Genomic DNA, 22453 nt, shown 5'->3' with positions numbered 1-22453 from the left:
ACCGCACCACCGTGCCCCCCCGATTTTAAAACTTTAACATTTTATGCAACAATAATGACCATCCCTACAGGGTTCACATACTTTGAAGCAGCGCTTTATATGACAAAAGTAACTGTGTATCCAATTGATCGTGATCAATGACTAATCTGTCACTGTGTGCTCTTGTTTATATGTGGAGCAAGTGCTAAATTCAGCATTTCTACATTATAGCAAGATTGGTCTTATGTGATCTTTATCTTTTGTACTCTTAGAATCACATCCATCCTGACCTTATAAGTCTCAGTGGGTAAAGGCATCTTCCAAATACATCTAAATTTAGGTGAGTGACTTACACTGCTAGATACACTATTTACACTGGCTCACTCATCCATACATCAGTGGAACACACACACTCTCTCTTTCACTCACACACTATGGATGAACCTGAACAGCATCTCTTGGGACTGTGGGAGGAAACCAGAGCACCCGGGGGAAACCCACACAGACACAGAGAACATACAAACTCCACACAGACTGAGCAGGGATCGAACCCACACTCTCTCACGCCACACAGGGGCTCTGAGATAGCAGTGTCTTTCGTGGCAGTTACATGTCTCTCTGCTGAGGGTCTCATGTCAATCTGTGTGCAGATGGATGCTGGGAGAAGGAGACAGGAGTGTAAAAATTTGACTTGAGTACCAGTGAAACTGGAGGTGTTTTCCTCTGAGTGGATTTACTTTTCACATGGTTTTTTCCCCCCACATAAAGGCTGCGCTGATGATCTGAAAGAGCCAGATGTGTAGGCTTAGTGTTAACCCTTTGTGACCAGTTCTCTTTCCTTTCCTCTTTTGCCTCCACACACGATCACTGTGCTCAGTCACTCAGAGCTACATGGAGGTACTGTATATCATCGGGGTGATTCTTTCCTCCATCAAAGACATTTTCACAACACGCTGCGCCTGCAAAGCCACCAGCATCATGGATGACCCCACGCACCCCCGCACACACTCTTCACCCTCCGGCGGTCTGGCAAAAGGTGCCGAAGCATCCGGGCCTCACGGACAGACTGTGTGTATAACGGTTTCTTCCCCCAAGTCATCAGACTCCTAAATACCCAGCGAATGGACTGACACCAACCCACACACACACACACACACACACACACACACACACACACACACACACACACACCCTCAACTGAACACCATTCCACCCCCTTGGCAATTTTTTTGCACTCTTCTTTCTTAAATTGCTGCTAAAACCTAACTAGTATGTTTATATCAACAGCATTTATTGTATATCTATTGTTTATATTTATTATTATGTTTATATTTGTATATATAAATGCATGCATGTATATAAGTACGTGAGACATTTCTGCACGGCTGCCTGTCAGACATCTCTGCTTGGATGTCTGATCATCACCTCCAACTCAACTTCTCCAAAACAGAGATTCTTCACCTCCCAGCTGGCCTCTCCTCCTGTCACGATCTATCGATCAAACTGGACGACTCACTCATGTCGCCGACCTCCTCGGCTAAGAGTCTGGGAGCGACGATTGGCTCAATCTATCTATCGTCCATCTTTATCTCAGCACATTGAAGCCACAACCCGAACCTGCAGATACATCCTGCATAATAGCCGCAGGATCCATCCTTACCTCACAGCAGACTCTGCCCAACTACTTCTTGCCCATGAGAAATAAAGCACAGAGGTTCTCGGTTCTGGCTCCGTTGTGTTGGAACAACCTCCCCCTCTCACGCAGAACTGCTGAATCCCTGTCCGCATGTAAAAAGGTTCTGAAAACTCACCTTTTCCGGACTCACTTCGCTCATCATCTCTCAAGCTCATGTATGATGTAAATTTTCATGCTCTATTATAACTTTATGATCATGTCCAGATAAACCTTTACACAGCTACTCCTGTATTGTATGTAAATGTTTGTGTACCGTGAGGGGTGCGGTGGCGCAGTGGGTTGGACCACAGTCCTGCTCTTCAGTGGGTCTGGGGTTCGAGTCCCGCTTGGGGTGCCTTGCGACGGACTGGCGTCCCGTCCTGGGTGTGTCCCCTCCCCCTCCGGCCTTACGCCCTGTGTTACCGGGTTGGCTCCGGTTCCCCGTGACCCCGTATGGGACAAGCGGTTCTGAACATGTGTGTGTGTGTGTGTGTTTGTGTACCTTTAAAAATTTTTTTTTTTAAATTTTGTAGGAAGGTGATCAGGATTCATCTATCCTGAGTTTTATGCACCTACTCGTGTGACGAACATCGGTGCATGAAGTGGAAAGAAACAAATTAAGTTTCCTTAAGAATCACACATCTGCAACTATGTCTCCTCCTGCTAATGCAATGAACACATTGTATTTTCTATGAGATGGACGTCGCTTGGGGAGCGCGGTGGCGCAGTGGGTTGGACCACAGTCCTGCTCTCCGGTGGGTCTGGGGTTCGAGTCCCGCTTGGGGTGCCTTGTGGCGGACTGGCGTCCTGTCCTGGGTGTGTCCCCTCCCCCTTCAGCCTTACGCCCTGTGTTACCGGGTTAGGCTCCGGTTCCCCGTGACCCCGTATGGGACAAGCGGTTCTGTGTGTGTGTGTGTGTGTGTGTGTGTGTGTGTGTGTGTGTGTGTGTGTGTGTGTGTGTGTGTGTGTGTGTGTGTGTGGACGTCGCTTTGGAGAAAAGCATCTGCTGAATGAATAAATGTAAATGTAATGTAGATAAATATATATCTAATGTTTACGGTGTGGGGGTATGGTGGCGCAGTGGGTTGGACCACAGTCCTGCTCTCCAGTGGATCTGGGGTTCGAGTCCCGCTTGGGGTGCCTTGCAATGGACTGGCGTCCCGTCCTGGGTGTGTCCCCTCCAGCCTTACGCCTTTAGGTGCTGGGTTAGGCTCTGGTTCCCCGCGACCCTGTATGGGACAAGCGGTTCAGAAAGTGTGTGCTTATTGTGTAGGTAGCTCTGAGTTGTTTCTATGTAGCACCGTGGTCCTGGAGGAACATTGTTCAGTTTCACTGTATACGGTTTAAATGACAATAAAGCCACTTTGATTTTTGACTTTAGGAAATTAAAGCCGAATGCACTAAGTAACATTTTAATGTCTTCATGTGATTAAAAGGTAATTTTCAAGACAACTTAAATTCTGGTTCCATTTAGTGCAATTTCCAATAGTCAGATTTTTAATATATGTTCACATATGGCATTAAACCCTTGGGAAGATTCAACGGGAAAAACAGGACTATAAGCTTTTTTCCAAAGCAACTTGCGATGATTTACTTTTTTATACAGGTAGGTAAGTACTTTACTCAGGTAGGAAGTGGGATTCAAACGAGGGCCCTTTAAGTGCAACACAGAATCTTTAACCATTGCGCCACCTGCTGCTCCAAGTAGTATAGCCTCAACTCTGAGAATTTTGTGACAAGTTCATGCAACCCACTGAATGAAGGTGTTCTATAAACTTATCACAAGAAGGACATTCATGTTCACCACTCGACCGTCTTTTTGTTGGAAACACCAAAAAAGACAGATAGTCCAAGAGATTCCTGTTGCTCAGGGGCCTTCCAAACGCTGCAACAACATCAACCAGGACAATGAAACTATTTTAAATCACAGAGTACCGTTTTTGTTCGTTTGCTGAAATATTATGGATATATTTCACCAAAATCAGTAAAGAAAAAATAAAAATCCTAAACTTGGGTGTGACGGAGTTTGGAGGTCCAATGAAGGCGTCCAGCGGGAGGACGTGTGTTCCTGCGGGCATCCTGCCTTCTTTAGCATGGTGGAAAATACACGACATGGTTAATGCCATGCCTAAACAGAGGAAAAAGTGAGTAAAATGAGAAAAAAACACTCAAGTGAAGAAAATAAGCATTATGTTTTATGCTCTAAAATTAATTACATATATAAGAATTATGGATGAAATGTTTCTTCATGGCAGAGTGGTGACAAATAAGATGATTTGTCTTAATGATGCAAAGCTACAATCAGGTTTAGATTATTAATTTTATCATTCTCATTTTTTATTACATCCAGTGACACATTTGAGGCGGGAGACGGTGCCCCTTCCAGAATTGAAATGCTGCTCATCCTTTGTGTGTGTACGGCGGCAGATAAGGACAGCAATAATCTGAATACTAACAAAGCTACAATTTTTCATTCCCCACCAAATACAAGTGTCAGTCAAATTGATGAATGTATTTTTTATTAAATAGTTTTTGCACTAGCCAATTATCTGAGATGTGAGATGATAAAAAGAATTATGGGAGGGAAAAAAAAAAGTGTGTAGAAATTAGCTACTACTACTACTGCAATGCGCTTTCTTAAGTGATTAATTGAAAAAAAAATCTGTGTTTAATTAAAAGTAAAAGGTGTGTTTATTCCTGTTTTTGTGGTGATGTTTAATGTTTATTTACAGATACAAATTCACTGTACAAATCTGCCATAGGACAGTAAAGAAATCCAACTTAATTCTATACCTTGTAAGCAGATTTCCATCATTCCTTACTGTAAACCTTTCATTAATCTTCATTCTAAAGTTTTCCCCCTTCTGGCCTTTCTGACAGCTTACTTCTCTGGGTTTAATAAGGTTCAGATTGAGGGAACACTTTGTTTTTAAATTATATACATATAGAAGTGTTACTTGGAAGTGTGTGAAACCGCTTGCGCCCCTTAGTTTTACCATGAAACAGTTGCTTAATGAGAAACTGTGTATTTAATGCGACATAATAGGTGTGTAATAACCAATTCTATATGTTGCTTTAGAGGAAATCATGTGTGTAGTAGAAACACACAAGTAGTGCAGGTGTAAAAATAAGTGAAGCTCAAGTTGCATTGGTTACATTTATTTATGCGACTTCCAATGAACTCTACGTAGTGTTATCAGCCCACACACCTTATTCACCGCGGTAACTTACACTGCTAGATACACTACTTACACTGGGTCACTCATCCATACATCAGTGGAACACACACACTCTCTCTGTCACTCACACACTATGGGGGAACCTGAACAGCATGTCATTGGAGTGTGGGAGGAAACCAGAGCACCCAAAGGAAACCCACACAGACACGGGGAGAACATGCAAACTTAGAATCGGAAAATAAATTATGATAATTATGATTATAAAGTATCAGTATATATATATATATATATATATAGAAAAAGTATATAAAGTACAAAGTGTTTTATGCTCTTGTCTAAAGAACTCAGGGAGCATAATTTTGTTGTTTTGCACAGCAGTATAATGACAATAAAGCCTTCATTTCAATTAAGGTCATTTCAAAGTATTATCATTTATTCATTTTATAAGTTTAAGATTTAACATTTAGATTTGATGAGTTTATTTTAATATTTTGTACAAGAATAATGGCCATCCCTAGAGGGTTCACATACTTTCAAGTGGCACTGTGTGTAAAAACCATCAAAGTACGGAAGATGGATGGTGACGGTCGGTCATGAGATTTTGGCCATAGCTCCTCTCACTAACTCCCATGTGAAGGAAAGGAATGTGAAGAGGCGCGAGGCTACACCAGAGTTGGAGCAGGGGTGAGCCTGGCATGTGCTGCGGGTATCGAACGTGACCCCCAGGATGTGTTACACACGGGAGGCTCGTGAATTCCCAGGGAGGATGAAAAACGGCTGAAAGCAGGATATAATTACTTTGCGGCAGTTGTAAATGGATCATTTATAAAGCTGGAGTTCGGGGAGTGGCGGTTCAGCCACTGCTCCACCTGCTGGCCGCTGTAGGTACACAACTGTATTTTAGAGCATTGACCCAGAAATGTCCAGAGGCAGGAACCATGTAATAGCGAAACACGTTAACTGGCCTTGTGAAGGTCCGCAAACCAATAGGGGTCATCGGTACATTTATCTGACGTGTTTGTCCAAAATTACTTCGAATTATTTACCCTTTGGTGCGGTGGTGCAGTGGGTTGGACCACAGTCCTGCTCTCCCATGGGTCTGGGGTTTGAGTCCCGCTTGGGGTGCCTTGCGATGGACTGGCGTCCTGTCCTGGGTGTGTCCCCTCCCTCTCCAGCCTTACGCGACCCCGTATGGGACAAGCGGTTCTGAAAATGTGTGTATTTACCCTTTTTTGCAGCTGGGTAATTTTATGACAGCAATTTAGGTAAAGTACCATGTCTGAGGGTACTACAACTGGAGATGAGATATGAACGGGAGACCGCTAGGTCCAAAGGCAGGAGCTTTAAATACAACCCTAGCAGCTGTCCCTCACAATGACTACTGTTACAGTAGTACAATAATGTTTGTCATGATTTACATGTTACTTGTTTCATAGCTGTTGATGGCAATTATAATAATCGATTACAATAATAATCTACATAACAATTACAACAATAGGGTGGCACAGTGGTGCTGCTATCTCACAGCGCCTGGGTGGTCCAAGAGGATGTGGGTTCAGTCCCTGCTCAGTCTGTGTGGAGTTTGCATGTTTTCTCCAGGTGCTCTGGTTTCCTCCCACACTCCAAAGACATGCTGTTCAGGTTCCTCCATGGAGTGTGAATGACAGACAGAGAGAGAGAGAGTGTGTGTGTGTGTTCCACTGATGTATGGATGAGTGATACAGTGTAAGTGGTGTATCTAGCAGTGTAAGTCACCACGGTGAATAAGGTGTGTGAGCTGATAACACTACGTAGAGTTCATTGGAAGGGGCTTCGAAGAAAAGTGTCTGTTAAATAAATAAATGTGGAGTAACATTTATTATGACCATTATAATGGATTTGTTGCATTTAGCCTGAACACCAACAGTTTAAGGGCACGTAAGCAGGATAGCTAGTAGTGTAGCGATCAGTGCTCCTGCTTTTGGATCTAAAGGTTGCAGGTTCAGTCCCCACTCCCAGCTGTAGTACCCTTGAGCAATGTATTTATTCTCAGTGGCTTCAGTAAAATTACCCAGCTGTGTAAGTGGGAAAATAATTGTAACCTCAACATTACAAGTTGATTTGGAGAAAAGTGTCAGATAAATGATGTTTTCCTGGATTATTTCAGTTCCTTAAATCAGGGCCACTCCTTATCCAGCGCTCTACCTGACACCCCTGAACGCTGTCAAGACGCTCTAAGGGTCTCTGCCGGGACCGTTTGCACTACGCCATATCTTGCCGGCATTATGATTTGTGCGGATACAGTATTTTGTTATTCTGCTCTCCGTGATCCATTTTCCTTGGCAGAAAATAAGCAAACACAGCCACTTCTTCGCCACTTTCAATGGGCCGTCATCCTTCACCGCGAAGAGCATTGGATGTGAGTCGCGCTGCTTTTCCTAACAGGACTCTCATTAAGACGCCATCCACACCATCCTGTCTTTTCACATCTGCAAATTCAGCAGCTCTGCTGCGCTTATGTGAAAACTTGTATTTTCACCCGGTGAGGAAGATGTGCGTTTTTCCTTCACCCTTTAAGACACACATTGTGTTTTTTTTTTTCGCAGAAACGACACAAAATCTAAACATCTCACACGTGCGTTAGAATTAAAATTCTATGAGTTCGTCAGGAATGGAAACCAATATTCAGAGTTCGGTGTTTTGCTCCATGGACGTTACTAAGCATATTCATAAGAGGAGTTCGAAGAGCGTCTGTTATTATAATTTAAAAACTCGCAGCTGTATGCCTGAGAATTATAATTACAAGAATTGACAGAAATCTGTTTTTGGAATCCAAAAAGCTGAAATGACACATTTTTCTTGCCCCTGAAGACTGCCATTTGTGAACAGGTATAGTAAGTTGTAACCATTTTTCCTTGGTTCTACAATAATTTGCATTTACTCATTTAGCTGATGCTTTTCTCCAAAGTAAAAGTTAAGTTTACAATTATTTACCCATTTATACAGCTGAGCAATTTAGTGTAAGTACCTTGTGCTCAAGAGTACTACAACCAGAGGAGAGAGTTGAACCTCTAACCATGGGGTCTAAAGGGAACAGCTCTAACCACTATGCCACCAGCTGTCCCCAGTAACATTAATAATATTGGAATAATATTAGTCACACACACTTGTCCCATACAGGGTCACAGAGCCTAACCCAGCAACTCACGGCATAAGGCTGGAGGGGGAGGGGACACACCCAGGACAGGACACCAGTCTGTCACAAGGCACCCCAAGTGGGACTCGAACCCCAGACCCACCGGAGAACAGGACCCAGTCCGACCCAGTCCACCACCGCACCCACCATATAAGTTACATACAGATTTAATTTTTTTAATGTCTGACACATTTCCTTGCTGGGAATGTTCGTCAGATAATGAAGACGGGGACATATTTCCTCTTCTCGAACACGTCGCATGTTTCTCTCCCTATAAACACCTTGCAAAAGTGATAGGATTTGGGTTCTTTCTGTCGTTTTCTGCGCTTACAGTAGTGTGCAGGTGCGAGGGAGCCGACCAAAAGTCGTCAAAGGCCTCTCGGTGCGCTTCCGCGTATGAAATTCACATTCGTCACGATGGGCCGTGTCGCTGCCAAGGGCTACGTTTCCTGTGCGGTTCAGCGGTTGCTTCTGTGACTCAAGACATGATGTGCTCTCTTCGCTCTTCCTGCGGCGACGCTCACGCTGGTGGCATTTTGGACACAACAGCGCGCTGCCTTACGCAAACCGGCCGCGCCCGTTTCGGGTTCTGCGCCGTTCTGCCCTCGGGAGCCGACCTACGGCGACTCGCTGAACGCGCAGCGATGAAACGGAGCCGGTTCCTGACCCCTGAGGAGCGTCGGTGTCCTCGGACCCTCACCTTCTCTACCTTGTACAGTCCGTTTCCAACCGTTTCCCTCTCTTTTCTGTGTCTTCATCATTTTGGCTCTTGCTGCACCCCATAGCCGGACCGTTTGGGGACCGGCAGCTCTGGCCATCAACTCTTCTTGCCATCCCAGCGTAGGATAGGCAGCGGTGTGCGGCGGTGGGCCGAGACCTTCCGGCGGGAGGCGCTCTGCCGGGGTCCTCCACGGGGGAGGGGTGCTTCTGGGAACCGTGAGATCGAACCGCACGCCACATTCCGAGCGGCAGCTGTCGGGGGTCGCTGCCAGCACCCACCAATCTACTCGGTCACACGTTCATTTACGCGTTTTCCGCCAACGGACCGACACCTTTGGTCGTTAAAACGCCCCGGGGCTACGGGTCCGGTCGCAGTCCGACACCCTATTTATTCCACGTCCTCTGCTCAGCGTCCCCATGCTTCCGTCTTCCAAAACGCAACATTCGATATCGGTTCGCTGCAGAAGTCGGAAAAACTCTTCTCCCCCAGCAGCTTCCTTCGCCGGGCTGCCTGATACACAGCAGCAATTTATCTGTCGGCAAAATATACCGGCGTGGTCTGGGTGCAGTTTTCCTGCCGTTGCTTACTTATAATAGATGCATGGTGAAAAAGCATCACAGTACAACACGTACCCATCAATACGCATTCACGGCCCCATCGGCACGACGTAGCTGAGAAAGGCAGATGGGGGAAAGATCACACGATGGTCTCATTAAAAAATAAGCACCTGACCTTGGGGTTCACCTTCGACAGAAAGTGCCAACCTCTCCACTAAAGCCCTTATCAAATTCCCCCTATAAATGATGTATAAGTTGGCACAGCAAACCTCTTACATTAGCGCTGTATAAACTCATTCACACGCATTAAAATATATATATTTAGGAATGTAAAGACACCCAGTTGTACGTGTATGATGTCCTCATATAGGACGATAGAATGTATTGAAGTACTTGGAGGTTTGCTTTTATCGAAATTCAAGCCAAATCGGAATCAAACCAAAACGAATTTCCGAAGGACTTCAATCTTGAATGTTGACGGCTGTGATTTTTTTAAATTTTTTTTTGTGTTGGCTCGAGTCCCACGGTTTTTGTTCCGAGTGCTTGTCCGCATCTTTTCACGACACGTTTTAAGAACTTTCTTTCAAACGCTGATTTCTGCGTGACCATCACGACACCGTGTTTGTTTTGCCAGGTGGGCCAGGTTGGCCGAGCGGCTCTCTGCGACCGACGGTGACGCCGACGGGTTGGGGACGGGGGCAGAGATCTGAAAGCCATCCAAGAGGAAACCATGTCTGAACGCGCAGCGGAGAAAGAAGCGCTTGCAACCTCTTCAAACCTAACACCTTCTGGTGGGAAGAGCAACGAACGGAGGAAAGGAACTGAATGAAGACGTGGAGAAAGGCTGGAGATCAATGCCACGCGGGAGGAGCGGCGACCCTCGTTCGGGGCCTTTTTCAGACCGCCCGGTGTCCGGGGAACACACACTGGTCCACATTCCCATGGGAAGGTGTAGTGAGTGGGGTAATTTCCTCTAAGTATGGAAGGAAACCGTGTTGTCCATAGTATATTCATCAGCGGAGGCGTCATAGACTAGGGGTCATACGCTGGGAGGGACACTTATGGAACCCTAGGAGTCCGCACCAAAACATATTCACAGAACTTTGCGCATGCAACATTTCATATTTTGTCACATATAAATGCGTACCAGTGAAAACCATGCCAACCATGTCTTTTATCACTAACGAACAATCGGAAGGATTTCCGGCCATAGTTTTTGAAGGTTAAAGAGCTTTAAAAGCGGGTGCGGAAACGCATCATTGAAAATCCGCTGCAAAAATGGAATAGCCTCGGAAAAAAATTAATCTTCCTGCACTGGTCTGAAAAACATCCACATTTGTTGATGACACACTTTGCTTTTGTCAACAAAACGAGGATCCGGAATAAACTTTTCTACGGTTCTTGACCTCCGTGTTTCATCGGCAGATCGGTCCAGACTTCCTGCACGGCCCGACGTTGTGAGGACCGTTCGGGTCGTACGAGGCCGTGACGCTACAGGGATGGGATACACAGCGGTGTCAATTAAAACCTATCATTCTTACTGAAATTAAACCCAAATGTTGCAAACAGTGTTGCACAAATGGAAAGAGTTTCATGTAACACAGTTGCATGTTAAGGTACTATATTGAGATGAAGTCGTGTTCACTTCCTGTACGTTTATGAAGAGTTATCGTGCTGTGCAGGCATGGCACCCCCCCCCAACCCGCCCCCACACCCCCTGTACCATTTATTTAAGAAGACTGAAACAAAGTTATCTGGCATCTTTAACCAAATGTATGAAGAACCTTTGTATAATTAGACAGGTAATATCAAAATGTTTTTTTTAGTATAGACTAAGGAATAAATGTATCTATATAATATATATATATATCTTATATATCTGTACGGATGTTCACGCATCGTAACTCCAGAAGCATCCCCAGATACAACCTTTATTCAGACATTACTCCACTATTGTTCTGCTCACTTGTGTATCTTCTAATATTTTCTAAAAAAATTTTTTAAAAAATTGGTCTGGGTATCGGGATTTATCTGTGTCTTATGCACCTACTTGATCGATGAACCTCGGTGTAGCAAGTGGTGGGGAACAAACTAGGTTTGCTTGAGACTTTCATGTCTGCAGCTATGTCTCCTCCTCTCAGTGTAATGCATAAATTGTATTTTTGCTGAGATGTACGTTGCTTTGGACAAAAGCGTCTGCTAAATGAATAAATGTAAATGTAAATGGATGTCTGAGCTCGCAAAATGTGACACTATATGTTCAAAAGATGTTTTCCTTTTCATTTACAGGAAGGGCTGAGGTCACTTGAGGGTCATAATAAATTGAGGGTTACAGTATAATAAAATAATGTATATGAGCAGCTAGAAAGTCATAGCACACATAGATTCTTCTGGAAACTGAAAGTGAAATTCATACATTGTCAGTTGGGCGAATTCCTTTCGATTCAAAAATTTGTAAGGAACTGGGAAGCGCAGTGTAATGTAACTATGTATTACAACTGCAAGTGGTGTGATTAAAGGTGGTGCCTTTAGACCCAAAGGCTGCGGGTTCAAATCCCCCCCTCCAACTGTAATACATGTGAGCGATGTCCGTCCAAACCGCTCGCCCCATATGGGGCACGGGGGACTGGAGCCTAACCTGACACACAGGGAGTAAGACCGGAGGGGACACACCCAGGATGGGACCCCAGTCTGTCACAAGGCACCCCGAGCAGGACTCGAACCCCAGACCTGCCGAAGAGCAGGACCCGGACCGACCCAATGTGAGCAATGTACTTACCCTAAATTACACAGCTGTATAAATTGGTAAATAATTGTAAGTCAATTTGGGGAAAAGTGCCAGATAAATTTAAACACTGCAAGGATGTTCATTATTCTTGTATAACATATCAAATTAAACCAATAAAATGAACAAATGACTATGATTTACCCCCCTGACCCTACTTACCTACTCTCTTTAACCAGTTCAGCTTGGGCTGCACTTATTTTTGCATCTGCGCTACTTGTGTGTTTCTACTACACACACAATTTCCTATAAAGCAACATATGGAACTGGTCATCACACACCTATTATGTCACATGAGAAACACTGATTCTCACTAAATAACCGTTTCGTGGTAAAAGTAAGGGACACAAGGGCTGCGCACACTTTTAAGCAGCGCTCTACGATTTTTTAAACACAGTGATGGAAAAAGAACCGCCTCCGAACTGTATGAAACAGGATGATTTTTCTGTCCATCGCTTCTCTTTCCCCGGCAACGGCCTCGGCATCACGTATCGCACCCTGGCATATTGTGCCAGTTGTTTGATTTGGAAAGAAGTAAATAAACAAATAAATAATTTTTTCTTTTGGCCCAGAAGCGTTCGAGGCGCACGCTTGCTTCGCCTTCCCCGCGTTTGTTGTCCACAACAAACAGCATCTCGCCTTGCGAGGCTCCGCACGCGGCGCCTCGGCGCTCCTCACGGCGGGTGGAAATAAAAACGAATCCCTCATCCGGCCCTTTAGAGAGCGCTTCACAGGGCTCCGCTTCTCGGCACGAGGCGGCCCGGCTGCGCACGCGCGCCACTTGAACACCTCGCCAGAGACGCTTCCGTCCGACAGCACGAGGCCCGAGGTGCCGGCAGCCGAATTTCAGTTTGCTCTCTGATAATTACCAAAAGCCATCTGTCGCTGGATTTGCTCGCACTTTGAGAGGAAACGTGCGCTCTGAGCACGGCGTTTCTTTCAAGAAGTTAATGGAGTACAGCCTTCAGCTGCGCAGCTAGACAGACGTACCAATTTAGGCATCAAAAGTACATTTTAATATTACATGTTATTGAAATATTCAGAACATCTTTGGGGGGGTGCGGTGGCGCAGCAGGTTTGGTCGGGTCCTGCTCGCGGGCGGGTCTGGGGTTCGAGTCCTGCTTCGGGTGCCTTGTCATGGACTGCCGTCCAGTCCTGGGTGTCCCCCTCTCTCCCTCCAGCCTTATACCCCCGGTTGCCGGGTTAGGCTCTGGCTCCCTGAGACCCCACCTGGGACAAGCGTTTCAGACTCTGTGTGTACATTGGCTTCTGTGTAACGTACGGAGCGCGCAAAGGCCTGGCGTAATCGTGGAATTGGGGTGTTGAACAGAGCACAGAAAGTGCAGAATGTTTGAAAGGATATGTGGACATTTGCAAAGCTGCCGTGCCATTCGGTTTTGCTTATTTGTGATGAATGACAGCTGTCAGTTGCACTGGGGACAGGCGGCAGGGTGGCACAGTGAGTAGTGCTGCTGTCTCACAGCACCTGGGTGGTACGAGAGGACTTGGGTTTGATCCCCACACTCAGTCTGTGTGGAGCTTGCATGTTCTCGCTGTGTGTGTATGGGTTTCCTCTAGGTGCTCTGGTTTCCTCCCACACTCCAAAGACATGCTGTTCCCTTTCACCCATAGTGTGTGTGTTCCACTAATATATGAATGAGTGACCTAGTGTATCTAGCAGTGTAAGTCACCACGGTGAATAAGGTGTGTGGGCTGGTAACGCTACATAGAGTTCATTGGAAGTTGCTCTGGACAAAAGTGTCTGATCAATAAGTGGGATTATATCACAGGCTTCTTGAAATGTAGGAATGAATTTAATAATTTCACTATTATACCGAGGGACTGTATGAAGAGAAACTTTGGAAGAGAAAGACAAATCAATTGAGTCATTTTGTTTGGCAGCTTTGGCCAAACGAAATGACTCAGTTTAATGGTTTGTCTTCAGAACAAACGACAGACTTGCTGTGATGCAAAGGAGGGCGGCGAAGAGCAGCGCTTCGCCTTTATTAATAGCTGCGCGAACGCGGCTCGTTACTCGTGTCATCCTTTCCCGTTTTACCGCAAAGCGACGTGACGAGGTGTCCGAGTCAGCACGAGCTGTCACGTGCGTGGGTTCGAAGGCCTAGGATGGTGGGGTCGGGGGGTGGGATTCCTGAGCTGCCCAGCAGCCTCTCCCCTCGGGTTTCTTTCTCCCGATTCGCGGCGGCGAAACGGGACTTTGCTGGGCTTCCTCTCCCGAACACGTGCGGCTGACACGAGGCCTTCCCGGTGACCCCTCAGGCGAGGGGATGCTTTGCTTCCTGTGCCCGGGTTAGACTATGACCTCACTCCCCAGCAGCCTGTAGCTCACATAAACGATGCTCAGCTGGGGCACCCGGAGGGCTGAGCGTTCACACTGGATCCACAGCGCTGGGGAGCTGCTAGGTGGTCTAAACAAAGCTTGTGCCTCTTGTGTGGATCAGTCTCACATTTATGTCTTCTGTCGCTTTTTCATTAACTCTATGACACTTAGGATTTATTCATTTCGCTGACACTGTTCTCTAAAGCAACTCCCAAGGCTAGGGCATCTACAGATGTTCACCTATACAGCTGGGTAATTTTACTAGAGCAATTTAGAGTAAGTACCTTGCTCAAGGCTACTACAGCCAGAGATGGGATTCAAACATGCAACCATTGGCTCCAAAGGCAGCAGCTCTAACACGCGGTACCAGCCGTCCCACCGAGGGTAGACCTCCCCTGGTCGCCGGTTTGAATCCTACCTCTAGCTGTTGTACCCTTAAGCCAGGTATTTACCCTTACAACAGCTGAATAAATTGGTAAATAAGTGTAGTAGTTGAACACTTTAAGTTGCTTTGGGGAAAAGTGAAATAAATGTATATATTAATTCGAGTCCCAGCGGGTTGTGGTGTTGAATGTGGGTAAAAAATGTCAGAGAATTGTTTAATTCTGGTCCCTGCTAGAAAAATGACACATTCATATTCACTTAAACGTTGGCGTATCGCGGTCTTTTTGTTTACCATCAGGCCAAACGAGTGGAATATTTTCATTAGTGGAAGAGTTGCCGGGTCCCGATGCATATGGGCGCATGGAAGGCTGAGGTACAGCGATGGATTGTAAGAAAAACTGATCTTCACAAGTACATCCGCGAGGGCGAATACGAGACATCGAGCGTCCGCAGTTGAAGGAAGGACACGGACCGCTCCTCTTTCTGCTTCCACAAACCGTTCTGCGTCCCTCACCCGGTCAAGTGGGGGTCGGGGGGTGGGGCACGCAGGTAGGTGCAATGTGAGCACTGCTCATGGATGCCCCCTTCGCTTCTACCCTGCCAAGGTTTCCGGCGGAAGGAGTGAGGTCAAAGGGGCGGGCGAGGAGTTTTCGGAGGGCCGGTACGAGACGGCCGTCAACGAAGAGAAACAAGACAGCCTGAGGTCACGCGAAGACCCGCCCCCCGGTCCAGGGTGCGAGGGGGTCGTCAGCCTGGGAATGTTGAACGTGAGGGAAACGGGCCCCGCCCTACTTGAGCCAATAGCCTGGGTGTTACAAGAGTAAAGTACCCTGCTATAAAGCCATGAGACTCCTTGTCCCAGTCAGGCAGGCGGACAAAGGTGGCCGCCTAAAACTGGAGACCTTCGACGACCTCCGGAACATTCCGCGGCTGAAGAAGAGGAGGAAGACGAAGAGGCTCAGGTTTTCAACGAAGAGTCGGAGCCGATAGCCCTTGTAAGTGACGCCCTTTCCCGCCGGGCGCAGATAAATCGTGAAAGGCTTCGTTACGGACTCAGGGAGCGAACTCCACAATCAGCATCGGGAATCAACGAGACGTACGGTTCGCCGTGAGCACGGTGCCGGCAGCTTGCAGCACAGAAAAAAATACCTTGCAGGCGGAGAGGGTGGACAGTGGGCATTCCTGGAGACCGCGGTGGAGAACAAGGTACCGGTGGTGAAGTACCTCGCCGATGGAGGAGATCCCGACGGAGACAAGGTAGATGCCGGCGAAACCTGCTCTCTGGGCTTATGCGCGTTTAGTAGATCTCGCTCGCTGCGCCGAAGAACCCTCCGCAGCTCGACCGCGCCGCCGTCCACCGGGCCTGTCGGGACGGCTCTCTGCCGGCTCTGGAGCTGCTGCTCAACCGCAGCGGGAAGCTCAGCTCGAGGGACAAGGTAGGGTCTCCTGGTGACGGGAGATCCCATCTTTGGGTCCAAAAGCATGCCCGTCACCGTTTCCACACCGCCCCCCAGGCGCACAGCACTCCCCTGCATGTCACCGTGAGGATGGGACATTACGAGTACAGCACCTCGTCCACCGCGGCACGGACATCGACGCCCGGGGCAGGGATAAGCCTTGCCCATCCCCCCTCGCTCACCCACCCCGCCCCCTCGCTCGCCCACATCTTCGGGACCCGCTCGAGGGAAAAGGCCCGTAACACGACCTTGCACGGTCCTCCCAGGATGGAGACACGCCCCTTCACGACGCCGTGAGGCTGAACCGATTCAGGATGATCAAACTGCTCCTGATCCACGGCGCGAACCCCACGCTTAAAACGGCGTAAGTGCTCGGCCAGCGATTCACCCCGATGCAAACGCGTCCCTAAATGTATCTGCCGTCACGTCTCCGCATTCCGCACTCGACGGTTCGGGCCGACGGCAACAAAGGATCCAATGTCTTCGACATGGAATGCGGCTCAGCGCTCGGTTATGTTTAGTCAGCAGTGGCATTTTTTGCACCGCTCATGTCCTTCCCCTGGGTTTTTGTCTTTGGTAGGACAATCCAGCCCATTCTGTTCACCCCCCACCCATGCAGTTACCCAAACATAATACAGCACCGAGGGTGTCCCAGTGAACACTGCCACCTGGTGGCACCTCAGAACAGAGCCGTGTCCTCGGCAGTATGTGGTTAAGGCACCGCCGACTGTCTGAAAACATATACAGCTGATTTTTGTGGCACACCAGAGGTGAGAGTGATGTACCTACATTGTACCTCTTTGAATAGGAAGGGAAGACACTGATGGAGAGCGTCCTTGAGTGGCAGAGCGGAGCCAAATCCATCCTCGGTTACTTAAAAAAAAAAAAAGGGAGCGCTCTAGGGTAAAGGCAGAAATGTAATGTGCCAGGATGTGAACTGACGCCATGCTGGCGATACAGGTGGTACACGCTCATCTATTACCTGCGCTGTACAAATATGTATTCGCAATGGATGTTTTGCCGCCGGGCTTTATTTTCATAATTACAGCAATTCAACCTGCATGAGTTGGCAGAAAATTGCATTTGTCTGACGGAAGGGATTTTTTCCAAATGGCCTGGGAAAGTACTTAAATCATGGCTTTGGAAGGCAGCTCAGCTCGCAAATTTTGCCATAATATTTACGAAAAGAACCAGAGCTCATCGTCGCTTCACATTATTTACGTTTATTCATTTAGGAGATGCTTTTTTCCAAAGTGATGTACAATGTTAAGGCTACAATTATTTATCCATTTATACAGCTGGATAATTTTACTGGAGCAATTTACAGTAAATACCTCGCTCAAGGATACTACAGTTGGAGGTGAGGCTCGAACCTACGACCTTTTGGGACCAAAGGGAGCAGCTCCAACCACTGCGCTACCAGCTGCCCCAATTATTATTATAACGTAAAGGCCAAAACAGAAATTGAGATCCTTTAAAGCCTGAGTGCAGCTTAATTATGATCCGAAAAGCGAGGCTCACGTGGAGTCTAATTACACGCGTTCTGCTAAAAAATACCGCACTAGTTCAGAGGAAGTGGACTGAGATTTCCGTGGGATGGCAAACAGATCAGATTAATAATTTATTACCACAAAGCTGAAACCAGAGAGCGATATCGTGACTACCGGACTGGCTGTTTTAGGAGCTTTTTGGATTCAGTGTCATTACTCTACTTTGTGTATTTTATTACTCTAAGTGCTTTACCACATCGAGTAAAATTTTAATCTGTATCTGTGTTGTCTTAATGCTAATATAATTAAGAGGAATTAAAGGGTTAACTGGTACCACGTAAGCCCACATACTGTATTTCACCAAAACGGTAACCACAGAAAAGGTAAAAATATAACAACACACAAAGAATTTGTGCCTGTTTTTGAGATCAAATCTTATTCCGGCGAGTTCTCCTTCAAAGTATCTCGGTGTCCACCACACTTTGGCCACATGCTTCATTTCAAAATGTACAGAAGTGGGAAAACAAAGGAAGTCTATCAAAAATAAAACTGTTTATTTTATTTTATTTTGTAGGCCTTCTTTAAACACTGTCTCAGGCTGAAATAAAGAGTAACAGCGATGGACAATCACGCCAAGTTAACCAGAAGGTTCTCCGAACCGGGTCACATGGCATCTAATTTGGCTTTTTTCGACGGTGGTGCCTCCTTGTCTTCCCGCTCGTCCGCGGGCTGCGATTTCTTCACGGTGCGTATGATGCCCAAAGCGGTCTTCCGGGTTTCTGTCATGACACAGCACAATAACACACCTGTACCGAGCCCTTCCAGCGGTGGTGAAACGCAGCGCTGAGCGAACGGGCAGGACGGGACCTCCACGTACCTCCATGCAGGAGCGCCGCTCGGCAGTTGGCGGAAACGGCAGCCTTGGCGTCTCCTTCCGACAGCCCGAACAGCAGTCCCCTGAGCTCTTGGTTCAGGATCGCATGGGCACCTTCGCACGGCTCTCTGAATGCGTAATCTACCCACAGACATTCCCACGGTACAGTACGCTAGAGTACGGTAAAGTCCAGCAGCACCGCAGTTTAGCAACAGTGTCGCAGGACACTGCAAGTTTAGGGTGTGCAACAAAAGTTCTTCATGCCTCTACCCAAGATGATGATATTATTTATTAGCACAATTATTATTACCATTCATTCATTCATTCAGCTGACCCTTTTCTCAATGGCAACTTACAATGCTAGTTTAGTATAATAAAGTACTTAGAGTTATTTACCCATTTGTACAGCATTGTAAAATCAGAGCCCCATGGAAGGGTGCTACAACAGAAGGTGGGATTCAAACCCAGCTCCTTCCGAATGCAAGGTGGCAACTCTAACCACTCCCATACCCCCTGTCTCAGATTGTATTGCTGAGGCACGGAAGGTGCAAAATGTTTGGAAAAGCGTGCGTCCCAGAAAGGATACAAATTGGCAATGTCATATGGTCCTCTGAGCTCAAGGGGCTGAATAGAGGAAGAAGTAAATGGGAAAGGAGGGGGGATGATCACCACATACAAAATCATAGGAAGGTGAAACTCATATCCCAGGCATTAATTTTTGTCCACTCTAGAGGACAAATATTAAGTGTACCTCCCAAACTGCTCAGGCTACAACGTTGACAGCCGAAGCACCTTATAGAGGACATTCTACGATTTTAAACGGTACCACGTTTGGGAGTGAGACTTGGAAAACATCACAGAAAACAAGGAAGAAAAAAAAAAAAAAAAAAAAAAAAAAAAACACCTTTTGAAATATTAAAATAAAACATATCAATGTTTTTCTTTGCTGCGACTTCAAAGAACAGCATAAACACAGCTACAGGTATGGATTTCATCAAGATTCACCAACATCCAATGAAACCAAAAAAAAAAAAGAAAAAAAAAACTGATATGTTTCCAGAGAACAATTTTGATAGCACAGTGGATCTTACCTTCTCTGCCCCACTGGACACAATTACATTCTGCAAAATAGAACAACATCGTGTGAAAGAGGCCCTTTAAACGAAGAGCAGACACAGGAGCGGCAGGACAGCAGAGGCGCTCAACCGATTACCTTTCCTTTGCACGTCTCCATGAGGCTGATTGCATTCGAGATCGTGTATCGTCTCATGGTCGAGTCCTTAATGGCAGCGGCGTAACTTATCTCAAAGAACACTCCTCTCTCGATGGCCTGCGAAAGGGGTGTATATTTCTAAGTTAAATATGAGACACATAACAGCGTAGTGATTAGAGCTGCTGCTTTTGGACCTAAAAGTCGTAGGTTTAATTCCCACCTCCAGCTGTAGTACCCGTAAGCAAGGTTTTTACTATAAATTGCTCCAGTAAAAATTGCCCAGCTGTATAAAGGAGTAAACAACACAAAATTTTTCCAAAGTTTGCGGTTATGACGATTTTTGCGTTGATTATGATTAGTTGACGATTACAAAAATACCACTAGCTCTTATAGAGCATCAGTTTTAGTTAGGCACTTTACAGCCACTGGAAGATTCTAGAAAGCACCAGACCATTGTACAAAGGATCAGATCCTAAAAGGTACTGGCAAATTCGGTGCTCGGAACCCGGTGGTAAAATTCGCAAATTTCAAGAACGTGGAATATTTTTCTATAAGCGTGACAAATAGTATGAACTAGCGCCAAAAGTATGTTTAATCTAACGAAACTGAATGGAAAAATGCAAAAATAAAAAAATAAATTCACCATAATAAAATTTCTACTACAATGTAATAGCAATACAATAAGTAGCTTAACATTTTCTGTTGCTTTGTAGAAAAGCATCAGAGAAATTAATGTTAACGTCAGCAAAGTAAAAACATTTTCATTAAACTAGAGCAATATTATAGCAACAATTTTCTACAAAAATTATAACAATCCCGAATATCACTTAGGGGGTAACCAGTACATGAAAAAAGGTGAGATATATTTTTTAAAAAAAAAAAAAAAAAAAATGTTTAGCATATGGAAATTAATTTCTGCAGGATTACTGTTAATGTCATTTACTCGCAAGTGACATTTTCAAACATGTACAGGAACGTTTTCATCAAAAGCTTATTAAATGCAAACAGATGGGCTCCAAACTGACAGTTGTCGAAATTCACTGTATTCTCCGATGCCGAACGTACAAAGTGAAAGTAAACCCTGCTTACGCCGAAAACCGGAGGCCTTTTGAAGTGAAAGGGCTGCTTCTCTGTCGCTGCTATACAGATTATATCGACGTCACAGGACATGCAAGCTGCCTGTTTGAAGAAAGAAAGAAAGAAAGAGAGAGAGAATGAATGAATGAAAGAAAGAAAACATATAAAGGACAGGGGTGCCATCATCGGCTTTTCCCGGATTACCTATCTACGTAAACCCGAAAGACAAAGACCAAAATTATCATAGTGTTCATATTGTTTGGAATGGAAAAACCACCCAGAAACAAGACAAGTGATTTTAAATTAAAAAAAAAAAAAAAAAAACCAAGGTGAATACTTACATGAAACACCTTCTCTGTTTTAGGATATATTGCTATTATGTCATAAAACTTGAAATCAGCAGTCTGTCTCTGTAAAGAACAAATTACCTCTTTGAACACAGCATAATAATAACAACAACAACAACAATAATAATAATGTCAGTCCAGATTTATAAAGGCAGCTTTGACTTACAAAGTGAGAGGTATCAGAGACCACTAGGGTCAAGCGGTTCAGCACTCTGATTGGTCTGGATCTGCCCTAATAAAAAAGAAAATATTAAAAAAAAAAAAAACAACTTCAGTACAAAGTATTAAATTCAATGTATTAAACACATACTGTGAATAAAGCAAGTTTACCTGCACAATAGGGAAGTGGTCGAATAACTCCGAGACACATTTCGGTTTGCCAATTTCCTGCGAGGATTAAGAAGAGAAATAAAAAACACAGTTATTATGAACATGTTATGTTAGAAACATGTTATCAGCAGTGATATTGAGGTGATGTTTCTTCACCAAATATTGTTGCTGGACACACACTAAGCTTTTATTAAGTTTATTATTTTATTATGGGATGGCTAAGGACTGGTGTCTTACCACATACCTGCTTCTTTGGTTGTACCTCGACCAGGTGGTTGATGGCAACAGTGGAATAACCAACTAAAACACAAAAACACACGTGTTAATGAGAAAAAGAGCTGTTAACTTTAAATTGCACTCCCTGCAGAATAATAATCATGTAAAATAGTAACTCGTAATGGAAATAAATAGTGCTTTTGTGAAGCAGGAACTTATTGAACCTACAATTTATCAACAATAAGGGACATTCTGCATGGTAAAACTACACAACTGAAGAAATTAAGACATCAGAAGCACAGAAGAAGTTCAACTATAAATCATATTTTTTTACAAATTTACGACATGAAAGTCAAGATGAGATTGATTCTCTCTGTCTCAGGTTTTACGTCACGCGTCTGAAAAGGAAGCTTAGGAGCACATAAGAAAGTTTATTCACTTCAGAGAGCGTAACGATCTGTTTTATTAAAATAAATTTAAAAAAAAAAAATACTCACGATGAGCGGCGGTTTCAATAATACTCTGCAGTCTTTTCTTATCGTTTGTGCCAGAGATGCACAAGTCTGCGAACGCAGCCATTTCGGCACACGTGAAACGACAAGGCCGCGGTGCAGCATGGGAATTGTAGTTATAAATCGCAGACGTCTCGTGTG

General features: G+C 45.4%; 1 protein-coding gene and 1 pseudogene across 1 annotated transcript; one reads left to right on the top strand and one right to left on the bottom strand.

Annotated features, from left to right (window-relative positions):
• The first annotated feature begins 15639 nt into the window (after nt 1–15639).
• On the top strand, nt 15640–17160 carry LOC108939523 (ankyrin repeat domain-containing protein 1-like; annotated as a pseudogene).
• A 1003-nt stretch (nt 17161–18163) lies between these two features.
• rpp30 (ribonuclease P/MRP 30 subunit) lies at nt 18164–22400 on the bottom strand. The gene is made up of 11 exons (XM_018761016.2): nt 22298–22400; nt 21829–21884; nt 21585–21641; nt 21421–21486; nt 21249–21317; nt 20920–21009; nt 19831–19947; nt 19709–19738; nt 19204–19241; nt 18621–18700; nt 18164–18522 (listed from the first exon to the last, which is right to left on the bottom strand). The coding sequence occupies exons 1-11, from the start codon at nt 22377–22379 to the stop codon at nt 18407–18409; spliced, it is 801 nt and encodes a 266-aa protein (XP_018616532.1). The 5' UTR covers nt 22380–22400; the 3' UTR covers nt 18164–18406.
• Between the last annotated feature and the right edge of the window lie 53 nt (nt 22401–22453).

This window comes from Scleropages formosus, chromosome 24 (assembly GCF_900964775.1).
Source record: "Scleropages formosus chromosome 24, fSclFor1.1, whole genome shotgun sequence".
Classification (NCBI taxonomy): Eukaryota; Metazoa; Chordata; class Actinopteri; order Osteoglossiformes; family Osteoglossidae; genus Scleropages; species Scleropages formosus.
Note: the sequence above shows the minus strand (reverse complement) of the source record. Positions and strands in the feature narration are given on the sequence as shown.